The sequence below is a fragment of the Myxine glutinosa genome, chromosome 13, assembly GCF_964187855.1.
Source record: "Myxine glutinosa chromosome 13, kmMyxGlut1.1, whole genome shotgun sequence".
In the NCBI taxonomy this organism is placed as follows: Eukaryota; Metazoa; Chordata; class Myxini; order Myxiniformes; family Myxinidae; genus Myxine; species Myxine glutinosa.
The window spans coordinates 66,878,555-66,891,156 of record NC_136273.1 but is presented as its reverse complement, the minus strand read 5'-3'; the positions used below and the strand labels follow the sequence as shown (position 1 = coordinate 66,891,156).

General features: G+C 42.9%; 1 protein-coding gene across 2 annotated transcripts in view; it reads right to left on the bottom strand.

Moving 5' to 3' along the window:
* The window catches only part of LOC137439001 (schwannomin-interacting protein 1), a 322,566-nt gene that overhangs the window by 132,973 nt on the left and 176,991 nt on the right, over window positions 1-12,602 (bottom strand). For both annotated transcript variants that reach the window (XM_078767606.1, XM_068134553.2), the window contains exons 3-4: window positions 11,520-11,585; window positions 10,177-10,324 (exon numbers count right to left, since the gene is read on the bottom strand). In XM_078767606.1, the coding sequence (XP_078623732.1) occupies window positions 10,177-10,324; window positions 11,520-11,585 (214 nt within the window). The remainder of the gene's footprint in view (window positions 1-10,176; window positions 10,325-11,519; window positions 11,586-12,602) is intronic.

Sequence of the window (12,602 nt, the reverse complement as noted above, 5' to 3'; positions counted from 1 at the left end):
TGCTGTTCCAATGTGAGCACATAGCCCATTATGTTGAGATGTCAGGTTCAAATCCCCTTGGAATGCATGTAAAAGTAACACCGACACTTTCCCTTCCACTTTACAGTCATTATCAAACACAAAGGTTTTCTCGAAGACCCTTTAAGACCCTCCTCACCCCATGATATAAGTAAATAACATAGCATGAGACATGGAAATATTATTCAGGACTGGCTATTCATCAAGCAGGCCTTCCCACATTGTACTGGGCCTTGTCCTCATGTGGGGTTCTAAAGTGAACATGGCTTTTCATTTTGGTTGTGAACATAAAATGGTAAAAAGAGGGAGCAGGAGACCCACGAGATCCACAAACAGCTGGTGGTTCTATCATTGTTGCTCTCATGACAGGTGCTTGACATGGCTTGTCATGGAATAGCTGCTGTCAAGAGCAGTCACTCGAAAGAGTATCTCGTTGTATATAATAATTCATTACATCGTTATTTTCATGCAAAAAGTTGTTCAAAGCTTTTCCAAGACAAACTTACAAACCACTCCATTGTTACTCCCGCCAGGGAGTAATGCATTCACTCGTGTCCGTGTGTGTGTGTGTTCATGTGTTTGTGAACAAGATATCTGGAAAAGTTCTGAACGGATTTGGATGAAAGTTGGTGGGATGATTGCCCTTGGGATAAGGAAGAATTCATTAGTTTTTGGTGAAGCTCAGGATATTATTCCGGATCCAGGAAAAAAATTTGGAAATTTTTTTGGGAAAGTTTTTTTTCTGTTTTACTGCATTAAAGCTTTTATTCTTATTCTTAAATGATGTTTTTCTCCTCTAATTCCGAGATATATCAAAATAAATTCTGTGACAGTTAGGGCTTACTTTCATTTTCATTTATTGTTTTGGGGAGAGGGGATGTTAAACAAAACGTATTATTCCAACTAAACCCACGGCGGGAGTATGCGCTCTACTGAGTGGCGTACTAGTTTTGGAGTGGGTTTAGCTGAAGGGAAATGAGTGGCATACTTTTGTTAGTGTCAGGGTATATAATACGTGGTTACGGTTCAGTTAGGATACATGTGATTATGGTTAGATTAGGGTAAATGTGGTTATATTATGGCAGGGGTTCCAAAACCCAGGGTTACGACCCAAACTTGAACCCCCTCCCCCTCAAAATCCATGTCTTTGGGGGAGGTTTGTTCACGTAGAAAGCGTTTTCTCCAGCAATTTTTTCTCGTAGGTACCAGTACCAAGTATGTACCAGTTCTATTTTTGTCAGGAGGCAAATGCCATTTCAAATTTTGGGTCATGGACAAAAAAGTTTGGGAACCACTGGATTAGTGTAAACCTGGTTAGGGTTAGAGTTAGGTTAGGGAATATGTGAATGGCTTACAATCCTTGTCATGGTCAAACACTATAACATTCCGAATGTATTTTGTGCTTTCCGTCCCATGTGAATAGTGAGTGTTCGGCCTGTTCATCATGTTCTACCAAATAGACCACTTCAGTAGATTTGTGATAACACAGGACAGTGAGTGAGTTGAAATAACCATAACCCTAACCCTAACAGTTGAAGTTTTGCGCCCAATGATAGGCTCGGCTCGGCTCGGCTGCATCTGGACCTCGGCTTGTGTGCATCACCGACCCAACTTATCCACCAAGTTCCATCTAAATCCATCCACAACTTTTGGAAACATTGTGTTATATATCATTTTTAGTGTAGCAGCATAGCAAACCTGTTGTGCATTTTGTGATACAAGCACCAAATTTGGCACAAATGTACATTAATATGTTGCGAACATTTTCAGATATTGGGCCACTTGAAATTCCGTAATTTTTTTTTTCAAATTTTTTCAAATTTCGTAATTTCAAATTTTTCGGGTGACACCGTCACAATTTCGGTCTTCGAGGCCGGCCGATATAGTGGGGCGGCTTAGCCCAAATATTCAAAAGAATTGTGCATTTTGTGATACAAGCACCAAATTTGGCACAAATGTACATTAATATGTTGCGAACATTGTGTGGTCAGCAATGAAGACGAGAGTCTGAATTACATGTATGCAAAAGACCTTGTGAACCAGTGAAGCAAATACACGGGTAAGCATGAATTAAATCTAGGGCATGATATAATTTCCATGATGTTTACCTCTACACTCAATGGTGGAAGGAGGTAATGTTTTGATCCCAGCTTGTCTGTATGTCTGTTTGTCTGTTAGTCCACAAAATTCCAGACAAAGCTTGTAGTAGTGGTAGTTGTAGTGGTAGTGGTGATAACAGAAATTGTTATATAGAACTGAACTTATATTATTATTATATGCAGAAAATAACTTAATTTCTATATGCCCTGCAGTGGACAGGTTAATTACCTTCGCAAAAGCGGAAGGTTATGTTTTGATCGCTGTGTATTTATTTGTATGTCTGTGTGTGTGTGTGTGTGTATGTTATTCGCATAACTCAAAAAGTATTCAACCGAATTGCATGAAATTTGGTGGGATGATTGGTTATTATACGGGACACATTTGATTAGATTTTGGGAGCAATCGGGTCAAAGGTCAAGGTCAAGGTCACGAAAAGGTCAAAATCGTATTTTTACCAAGTACAGAACAGTAGCTGCGGCGAAGGTATGCGCTCTACCGAGTGCCCGTTCTAGTTGGTTTATGCACTGAAGGGGTCACCCCGGTGTGCACTGCTGTGTTCTGCCTCACTGAGTTGTTCAGGTATGATGTACTCAGCACAAGCTTCCGGTCGGCCCGGAGGTGGGGGTGCGGGGCCTGTCACGGAACGTCAAAACAAACGGCCTGCCGGGGCCGCCCAAAAGTCGGGCGTGAGGGGCGCGTCCACTAATGGAACGCCTCTCGCTTCCCAGATCGAGGGCCACGTGGTCAGGAGAACCTCGTCCCTTCCGGTCACACTTTGCCTATCGGCCGGCCTCGAAGACCGAAATTGTGACGGTGTCACCCGAAAAATTTGAAATTACGAAATTTGAAAAAATTTGAAAAAAAAAATTACGGAATTTCAAGTGGCCCAATATCTGAAAATGTTCGCAACATATTAATGTACATTTGTGCCAAATTTGGTGCTTGTTTCACAAAATGCACAATTCTTTTGAATATTTGGGCTAAGCCGCCCCACTATTTGGCCATTTGGCCCGACAGAGGTTAGAATGATCTCTCAATTATGAGGAATCACAATAAAAATTAAAACATGATAATATCCAGATCCGGATTCAGATCTTCAAGCAAAATAGAATCAATTCATCCTTGTGACAAACCCAACCTGTCCACCAAGTTTCGTCTGAATCCGTCCATGACGTTTTGAGATATCTTGCTCACAGACATACAGATGGACAAACCGACAGACAGACAAACAGACCGACAGAGGTGAAAACATAACCTCACTCCACTTTCGGTGGCAGATGTAAAAATGATCTCAAATGAAATGAAAATGAAAACTGAAATGAGATGAAAACTGAAAAAAAAAAAAATGATGAAAACTGAAATGAAAAATGAAACCATCTGTCTACTCTCAAGAATGAACTGTCAAACCTGTCTCCTCCTCCAAATCCTGGTGGCGTCTGGTCAAATCGGTTTCTGGTGTTTGTTCCCCTTCCATCCCCATCCTTACCTCAAACGGGCTACACAGCTGACACTGCACGTGAAAAAGCTGAATGCCTCAACTCTGTTTGCCTCAGAATCTTGTGTCCCAAACCCATCTCTGTCTGTACCCACCTTTCCCAGTCAAACCCAGCTGCACCTGGACTCTGTGTCCTTCTCTCCTGACAAGGTGGAGAAATTTCTGTGAATCCTCGACACTGATTCTGCAACTGGACAAGACGGCATCAGCCAACAGGTCCTAAAATTCTGCTCTATCTCACCCTCTCTTTTGCTCAAGGTCATCTGCCATCTGCTTGGAAATCAGCCAACATTACCGCTTTACAAAAGAAAGGTGCAAAAACAGATCCTTGCAACTACAGACCAATCAGCCTGCTCCCAATAAATCAGCAAGGTCATGGAAACCATCATCACTTCTTACATGAAATCCTTCCTCTTCTCCAATGGCTTCATCTTGGACATTCAGACCATGGTCATTCTACACTGGACATTCTGCTTCTGCTGTCTCAACAATGGATGGAGGTCCTCAATGCCGAACAGGAAAAAAGAGCTGTCTCCCTTGACATATCTCGTGCCTTCGATACGATTTGGCACCCAGCTCTGCTCACCAAACTCTCCTCGTATGGATACCTTCATGCATGGCTTGCGGACTTCCTCACCGGTCGCAGTCAACGTGTGGCCCTGAATGGAATTCTCTCATCTCCCCTTCCTGTTCAGGCTGGAGTTCTTCAAGGCAGTGTTCTGGGGCCTGTGCTTTTTCTGGTCTTCATCAATGATCTCTCTGACTCTCTCGAAAATCCTCTCTATCTCTTTGCTGATGACTCCACTCTCTGCCGCTCTATATCTCAAACCTCGGATCGGCAGGCAGCAGCCTCTTCACTCTCTGCAGACCTGGACAAAATCACAAACTGGTCAAACAAATGGAACATGTCTTTCAATCCTGACAAATCTCACACTCTCACTTTGTCTCTCCGAAAAGACCATCTGGACAACCCTCCCATCTACTTTCTGAACAATCCTCTCCAAGAAGTTCTGTCAGTCAAGCGTTTGGGTCTCAATATCTGCCATGATCTTTCCTGGGAAAACCACATTTCCAAGCTGGCCTCCAAAGCCAGTTGCCGTTGGGCATCCTCCGTCGTGCAAAGTCCTTTCTGGGCACTTCTGAGCCCCTCACCACATACAAACCTTTCATCCACAGCTCAATGGAATACTGCTCTCCCCTCTGGGCTGGTGCTCCTGCCTCACACCTAGCTCGGCTTCACTTCAAGCTTCTGAAAGCCTCAACTCTCAACTGAAACCTAACCCTAACATTGGAATCTCCTGCTATGAAGCAGATTCTGAGGGTCTTTCTCTCTCTCACCGCAAGCAGGTTGGTGGTCTTTCTGTCTAGTACTGACTCCTCTCCGGCCTTGCTCCCCCTGCTCTGTCTGTGCTCTGTACCCCAAATATTCCTGCAGAACCCGCAAAATCTGCCAGCAACCCTCTTCTGGTGAAACTGCCAAAATCAAGACTCTCTGCTCACCTTCCCTCTTTCATTTCTCTTTTCTCCCGCCTCTGGAACAAACTCCCACACTATCTTCAATCCCTCTCCTCCCTCCAGGTCTTTAAAACAGCTGTTCACCACCATCTCTTATCTTCCCCCATCCAAAACCTTGATCTTTTCTACCCCCTTAAAACACCCCAAATCCGCCTCTTTAAATTCCCAACTTCTTTCCTGAAATTCCTAGAAGTGTTCATTTGCTTTATACCATGTACCCCTCCCTCCTCCCCCAGCCCTCCCCCTTCCACAGATCTACCGACGTCCCTGTTCTCTACTGTTGTCGTGCTTGTGTGCTTCCCTCTCTCTCCCCCTCTTGTCTCCCGCTCCCTTCATTGTATGTTTTATTTGTCTGTGCATGTTTTCATGTCCAATGTGTTATCTGTTACACGAGCCTCGATTCTGTATGCATAAAAAAAAGAAAAAAAAAGAAAATAGTTCATGTTCATCATAAATATAATCTCATTTGGATTTTATTAAACGATGAGTACGGCCATGGAGTTTCCAAAGACATTAAATATTAAATGAAATTCAATACGAGTTGCATTACAATGAACCTCAACACAGGAGGATGCCGTGAGACCCATCAAGTCTGCATCATGGTTGTTTGCCCATGATGCATCCATTTTAAATGCTGAACATCAAGCAGGTAAGCAGCATGTACTTATGTCAGGTTAGTCTTGGACATGTCAAATGAGCCGTGGTCAGGCTAACCGATGACCTCCAACTCAGAGCGGACACTCTAATCACAACGACACAGAGTCTGGTTAAAAGGGAAAGTCCTGAAGAGGTCTGTATAACCCAATTCACTCCGAAATAGCTCAAGTGCTAAATGTGATGTTGTATATAATGCCTCAAATTAGAAGACTCGGCACTGTCTTGTTTTAACCAGAACAAGAAATCGATGCGGAAAGAATGAAACACGGAGTTAGAATGGAACACGGGATTAACATGGAATGTGGAGCTAGCTCTGGACGTGGTGTTAGTAGAAAACATGAGGTTGGCATGGAACATGGGGTTAGCATGGGACGTGGAGTTAGAATGAGTTATAATGGAAAATGGGGATAGCATAGAAGAATGAATTCGAATGGAACATGGGGTTAGCATGGAACATGGAGTTGGCATGGATCATGGGGTTAGCATGGAACATGGGGTTAGAATGAGTTATAATGGAACATGGAGTTGGCATGGAACATGGGGTTAGCATGGAACATGGGGTTAGCATGGAACATTGGGTTAGAATGAGTTATAATGGAACATGGAGTTGGCATGGAACATGGGGTTAGAATGGAACATGGGGTTAGAATGGAACATTGGGTTAGAATGAGTTAAAATGGAACATGGAGTTGGCATGGAACATGGGGTTAGCATGGAACATGGGGTTAGAATGAGTTATAATGGAACATGGGGTTAGAATGGAACATGGGGTTAGAATGGAACATTGGGTTAGAATGAGTTATAATGGAACATGGGGTTAGCATGGAACATGGGGTTAGCATGGAACATTGGGTTAGAATGAGTTATAATGGAACATGGAGTTGGCATGGAACATGGGGTTAGCATGGAACATGGGGTTAGAATGAGTTATAATGGAACATGGAGTTGGCATGGAACATGGGGTTAGCATGGAACATGGGGTTAGCATGGAACATTGGGTTAGAATGAGTTATAATGGAACATGGAGTTGGCATGGAACATGGGGTTAGAATGGAACATGGGGTTAGAATGGAACATTGGGTTAGAATGAGTTATAATGGAACATGGAGTTGGCATGGAACATGGGGTTAGCATGGAACATGGGGTTAGAATGAGTTATAATGGAACATGGGGTTAGAATGGAACATGGGGTTAGAATGGAACATTGGGTTAGAATGAGTTATAATGGAACATGGGGTTAGCATGGAACATGGGGTTAGCATGGAACATTGGGTTAGAATGAGTTATAATGGAACATGGAGTTGGCATGGAACATGGGGTTAGCATGGAACATGGAGATAGAATGGAACATGGGTTTAGAATGGAACATTGGGTTAGAATGAGTTATAATGGAACATGGGGTTAGCATGGAACATTGGGTTAGAATGAGTTATAATGGAACATGAAGTTGGCATGGAACATGGGGATAGAATGGAACATGGGGTTAGAATGGAACATGGGGTTAGAATGGAACATTGGGTTAGAATGAGTTATAATGGAACATGGAGTTGGCATGGAACATGGGGTTAGCATGGAACATTGGGTTAGAATGAGTTATAATGGAACATGGAGTTGGCATGGAACATGGGGTTAGCATGGAACATTGGGTTAGAATGAGTTATAATGGAACATGGAGTTGGCATGGAACATGGGGTTAGAATGGAACATGGGGTTAGAATGGAACATGGGGTTAGAATGGAACATTGGGTTAGAATGAGTTATAATGGAACATGGGGTTAGCATGGAACATTGGGTTAGAATGAGTTATAATGGAACATGGAGTTGGCATGGAACATGGGGATAGAATGGAACATGGGGTTAGAATGGAACATGGGGTTAGAATGGAACATTGGGTTAGAATGAGTTATAATGGAGCATGGGGTTAGCATGGAACATGGAGTTATAATGGAACATTGGGTTAGAATGAGTTATAATGGAACATGGGGTTAGCATGGAACATGGAGTTAGCATGGAACATGGAGATAGAATGGAACATGGGGTTAGAATGAGTTATAATGGAACATGGGGTTAGAATGAGTTATAATGGAACATGGAGTTATAATGGAACATTGGGTTAGAATGAGTTATAATGGAACATGGGGTTAGAATGAGTTATAATGGAAAATGGGGTTAGTATGTAACATAGAGTTAGAATGGAACATGGAGTTAGAATGGAACATGGAGTTAGCATGAAACATAAAGTTAACATGGAGCATGGAGTTAACAAACATCAAACATGGAGTTAATATGGAACATGGAGTTAGCATGGAACATGGAGCTATCACGAAACATGGAGTTACCATGGAACATGGAGTTAGCAAAGAACATGGAGTTAATAGTGCAGTTAACATTGAAACAAGCATAACACCACAATATTGGGGTTACTCGAGATTAAACCGTACACATCGTCAGGACCTTCATCTGAGGTAACCAACTTAAACCCTACAACTTAATTACTGCGAGCTGTGACATTGTGGGTGGGCTTGGTGGTGGAGGAGGGCTAACAGTGGTTGAAAAGATCATGGTTTTGAATGGGGGGGTTTATTTGAGGTGGTGATGATCGGCTCTCTTGAAGACCTGGCGTGAAGAATGAGATCAAAGAGAATGTGGAAGTTGGTTCCACAGGTGGGAAAGAAGAGGAACAAATGATGGAGGTGAACAGTGATTCTGGATTTTGGGAGTTTCAGCAGAAGGGGTTGATGGTGCACAGTATGTGCCCTGCAGAAACTTGGGGTGAGGGCAAGGGGAGGGGGATAGGGAAGCACAGAATGAGCAGAGGGTGCAAGACCAGAAAGGTGCTGATACAAGACAGAGAGACCAATGACCTGTCTCCGATGGGAAAGTGATACGCCCATAGACTCAGCTTCATCACGGGACATTCCAATAATATTACAGGCCTTGGTTTCCATGGCATCAAGCTGAATAAGATGTGAGGCAGGTGAGCCAGCCCAGAGGGGAGAACAGTACTCCATCAATCTTCACAATGTATTCTTCAGCTTTAGACACACATTTGTCCCATCAGAGACACACGTATTCCTTGGGGTTCCGAGGTGTAAGATGAGTACAATGGCAGTGAGAAATTGAGTTATTGATGTACATCCAGGGGGCAGGGGATTCAAGCCTATCAAATTGGAGGTGACAATAGACAGGGAGAGATACTAAGGAGTCAGCGATGTCGGAGGAAGGATTCTGTTAAACAGATGATGTCCAGTTTATCAGCAGCGGCCTGAATTGAGGGATCTGTCAAGATGGAGCAGGGACCTCGGATGTTTGAGGTCCACATAGTCAGGAACAGTGGAGGAGGCATTGGGAGGGTGCAGGACGGCCTGGGGGTTGGCGGAAGGTTTGTATGCTTGGGGTGAGGAGGGATGCAGAAAGGGGGGCAGTGAAATGGAGTAAAGCTGAATCCAAATTCTCAAATTGGACAAACGGGGATACATATCATTGGATGGGAAGTAAGAATTTTTGTTGAAGATAAGGAGAAGAATGGTGCTGTATGTGTGGGACGACGGTTTGTGGAGCAAGCATTTAGCTGACAGACAGTTTTAAAATAATCTTTGTGAAGAATAAGTAGAGGAAGTGGGAATGTTTGTGGTGAAGAAGAAGAACATGTGGGTATTCCTGTTATAGAAATAAGGAATGTGAAGAATTTTAAAATACTTAAATGCTTTTGAAGGCAGAAGCATTTATATTCAATGAAGATTCAGTTTGAAGATATTGAGAAAAGTGAGGAAAAAGAATGGAGAACAGAAGTGCAGGCAGAAGGAAGTTAAAGTAGAATGAGATTGGTGTGGATTGAAAGAGTAAAGTTTTTTTTGTTTTTATTTTTTATTATTAAAAGGAGAGGAAATATGTCAACAATGAATAGGTATAAAATACAATATTTGGGAAGAAAAAAGCCAAATGAGTACACGGCGACAAAAGAGACACAGACTTTTCACAGCGGCTATCCGATGTGTGGCTCGAGAAGGCCTTGACCAACGCCAAAACAAATTCGACAACTACAGCATAACAAGGGATGATTTACACAAGCAAAATTGGATGAAAACACAAACAGCAACACATGGATGAAGATATAACAGACAACACAACAAATCTGGTTCGGAAAACTTCGCTTCAATTGAGGTGGAAGCAGAAGCTGCAGATTCGACCAAAACTTGAAAAAAATCCCCAAACCATAAATTTCAAATTCTTAGCAGTATCCTGAATATTTTGAGCTAAGAACCAAAAATGGTATTGACTAAGTGTGCGAAACGGAAAAGGACAAAGAAAAGAAATGGACAAAAAGGAAAGTGACATGTATGAAAGTGATCAGGACAAGAATAGCGGATGGTAAAAAGAGGGACACTTACGGGAGTCGTGCTGTCCTCAGAAACTGTGCACATGCTCACGGAGGAGCTGAACGATTCTCCATCCGGGCTCGAAGGTGAATTTGACGCCTCTGAGCGCAGGGACACGACTGCTCGTTGGCGCAGGTATGCACGCCAACCTCGCTGCAAACTGTAGAACAGAACATCAAAACCGCTTGATTAGTTGTCTTGTTGCCTTATGAGAAGTTGAACATGGAACAATCACTGGAAGAATTATTGTGATTATTTAATTTTTTTACATGCGGAAATATATGGCAGCATGCTCACAAGCAGCAGATGATCAAAGGTGAGCATGGAGACAGAAATAATAGGGGCATGATATAATGGAAGTAAGAATTCAGCTTGGAATTGGTGAAGGTAAGAAGGTGTGGGATTCTGGAAGGACAGGTGGTGTAACCTGGGCAGTCTAAGGAAGGTGGTCGAAGCAATGCTCGAAGTGAGTCGATGGAAAATTGAGAGTGCGCAAACCTGTCTTTGGTTGTTGAGAAGCAGATCCTGGGAATAATCCTCCTGCTGAGAGATGTCAATAGCACAAACAGGCTTGGACTTGATCGCTTCCAGGGGAGCAGGATGGAAAGCAGCTGCACCAGCCCAAAGTGGGTGAGCATTCTCCATGATACTTCAGATGAAGGCCTTGTATGGCAATGAGCGCCTGATAAAGAACTTAGCTCTGCGAAGAATACCGAGGCGTCGGCTATCCTTAGAGGCCAGTTTGGAGATCTAGTCCAACCAACACAGGTTGCGACAGATAGTGAGGCCTGCACCTCTTCTGAGGGCCAGACAAATAATCTAAGGGTTCAAAATCTGATCCTTGTGGAGCGACAGAATGAGAGCATAGGATTTTCCTGCATTGAAAGACATGTTGAAGGTAACTCGGCAACGACTTTTTTTCCCAGTCGGCAGAGATGGAAACTGCAAGTTTGGTGTATTGTTCTGCCTCTGGTAGAATCACAGCAAAATGTTACTGAGGATCATCCAAGGGAGTGGAGAGGCCAATGATGACCATGGACAAGGTTGGTCTAGAAATGCTGCCTTTTGGGATACCAATCTCAAGAGGAAGATCACGAGAAAGAATTCCATGAAAGATCCTAAAGTACCATTGCTCGGTACCGTAATGCGAGTTGAATTTTGCCAAGTCCGTAAGAGTCCTCAGATATTGAGATGCAAAAAAAGAATTGGAAAAAAACAAGTTGATGGAGAAGCATAAGTAAAGTAGAAAAATAAAACAAAAACAAACAAACAACGGCATCACATAATTTACAAAGGGTAGATGAAATTAGTTCCAAATATGAAAAGGAAAAGTTCATGCCATATCTTTTGCTTACATAAGGACTGCTGCATAGTGCTGGGCTGATGTCCAGGCCCTGGCTCTGTCCAAAGAAACTTGTTGGCTGTGGTGGTAAAGAGAGATGAGAAAGAGGGAAGGGTAGGTTGAGTGGAAAAGGGGTTGGGACGTGTGGGGGTGGAGGGGAGAGTTAGTGTAATAAGCAACAACCCTTCTATAGAAGCCAAATTCTACAGCGTTAATGAGCTTTAGTAATTGCTTGAGACTCATTAAAAACAAAACTTGTAGCTGAGTATGTTTACAAAACACAGTAAATTTGCCTTTCTCTCAAATTCCTCAGGGCAGGAAAATCGAGAGCGTAAACAAGGCCTTTTCGCCTCGCAAAGGCCCGACTCACAGGCTTCTGCCTGACCAGGCCTCACGTGCTTCCTGGTTCAATGGCGTGGCTTCCAGAACGTTGCACCGGCGCGCTGTGCTCACGACAGAACGTTCCAGAACATTCCACGACGAGTTCACAATGGCGAACTTAACACGAGGCTTGCTCAAGCGGGTTTAATGGACATTGTAACAGGTTCTGATTAAACCAGAAACAGAATGAATCTTCGATCTGTTAGAAAGTCCATTCCAAAAGCACTTCGAGTGCAGTCCTGTTGGAATCGCGTTGCAAGATTTTATTACCGTATGCAAATTATGTGAGGAGTAATTATTTTTTCATCAGATTAAACCCAGAAAGTTTTTCTTTCCCATGAACGTTAATTAAATATGTATTGAAATTCCCTGATGGAAACCAGTAAAACTGAGAGCAGTGGCACGTGACTTTCTCATTTTGCAAATGGATGTGCAGTGTTCTGTCCAAACAAATATGAATCATCATCTTCACCTTCGTCATCATTCTCATTGTTATCAGCATCATATTTGTTTAACGACCTTTTCCCTTATGTTGGGGGTGTTGGTGGATTGATAATAATAATAATAATGCATTTATTTTATATAGCGCTTTTCAGGAAGCCCAAAGACGCTTTGACAGAGTGCAAAACATAATGCATAGCAAAACATAAAGACAATTGCAAAAAAAGAAGAATCAATAGGGAAATATTCAAAGCACAAAGGAGGGAGAAGGAGA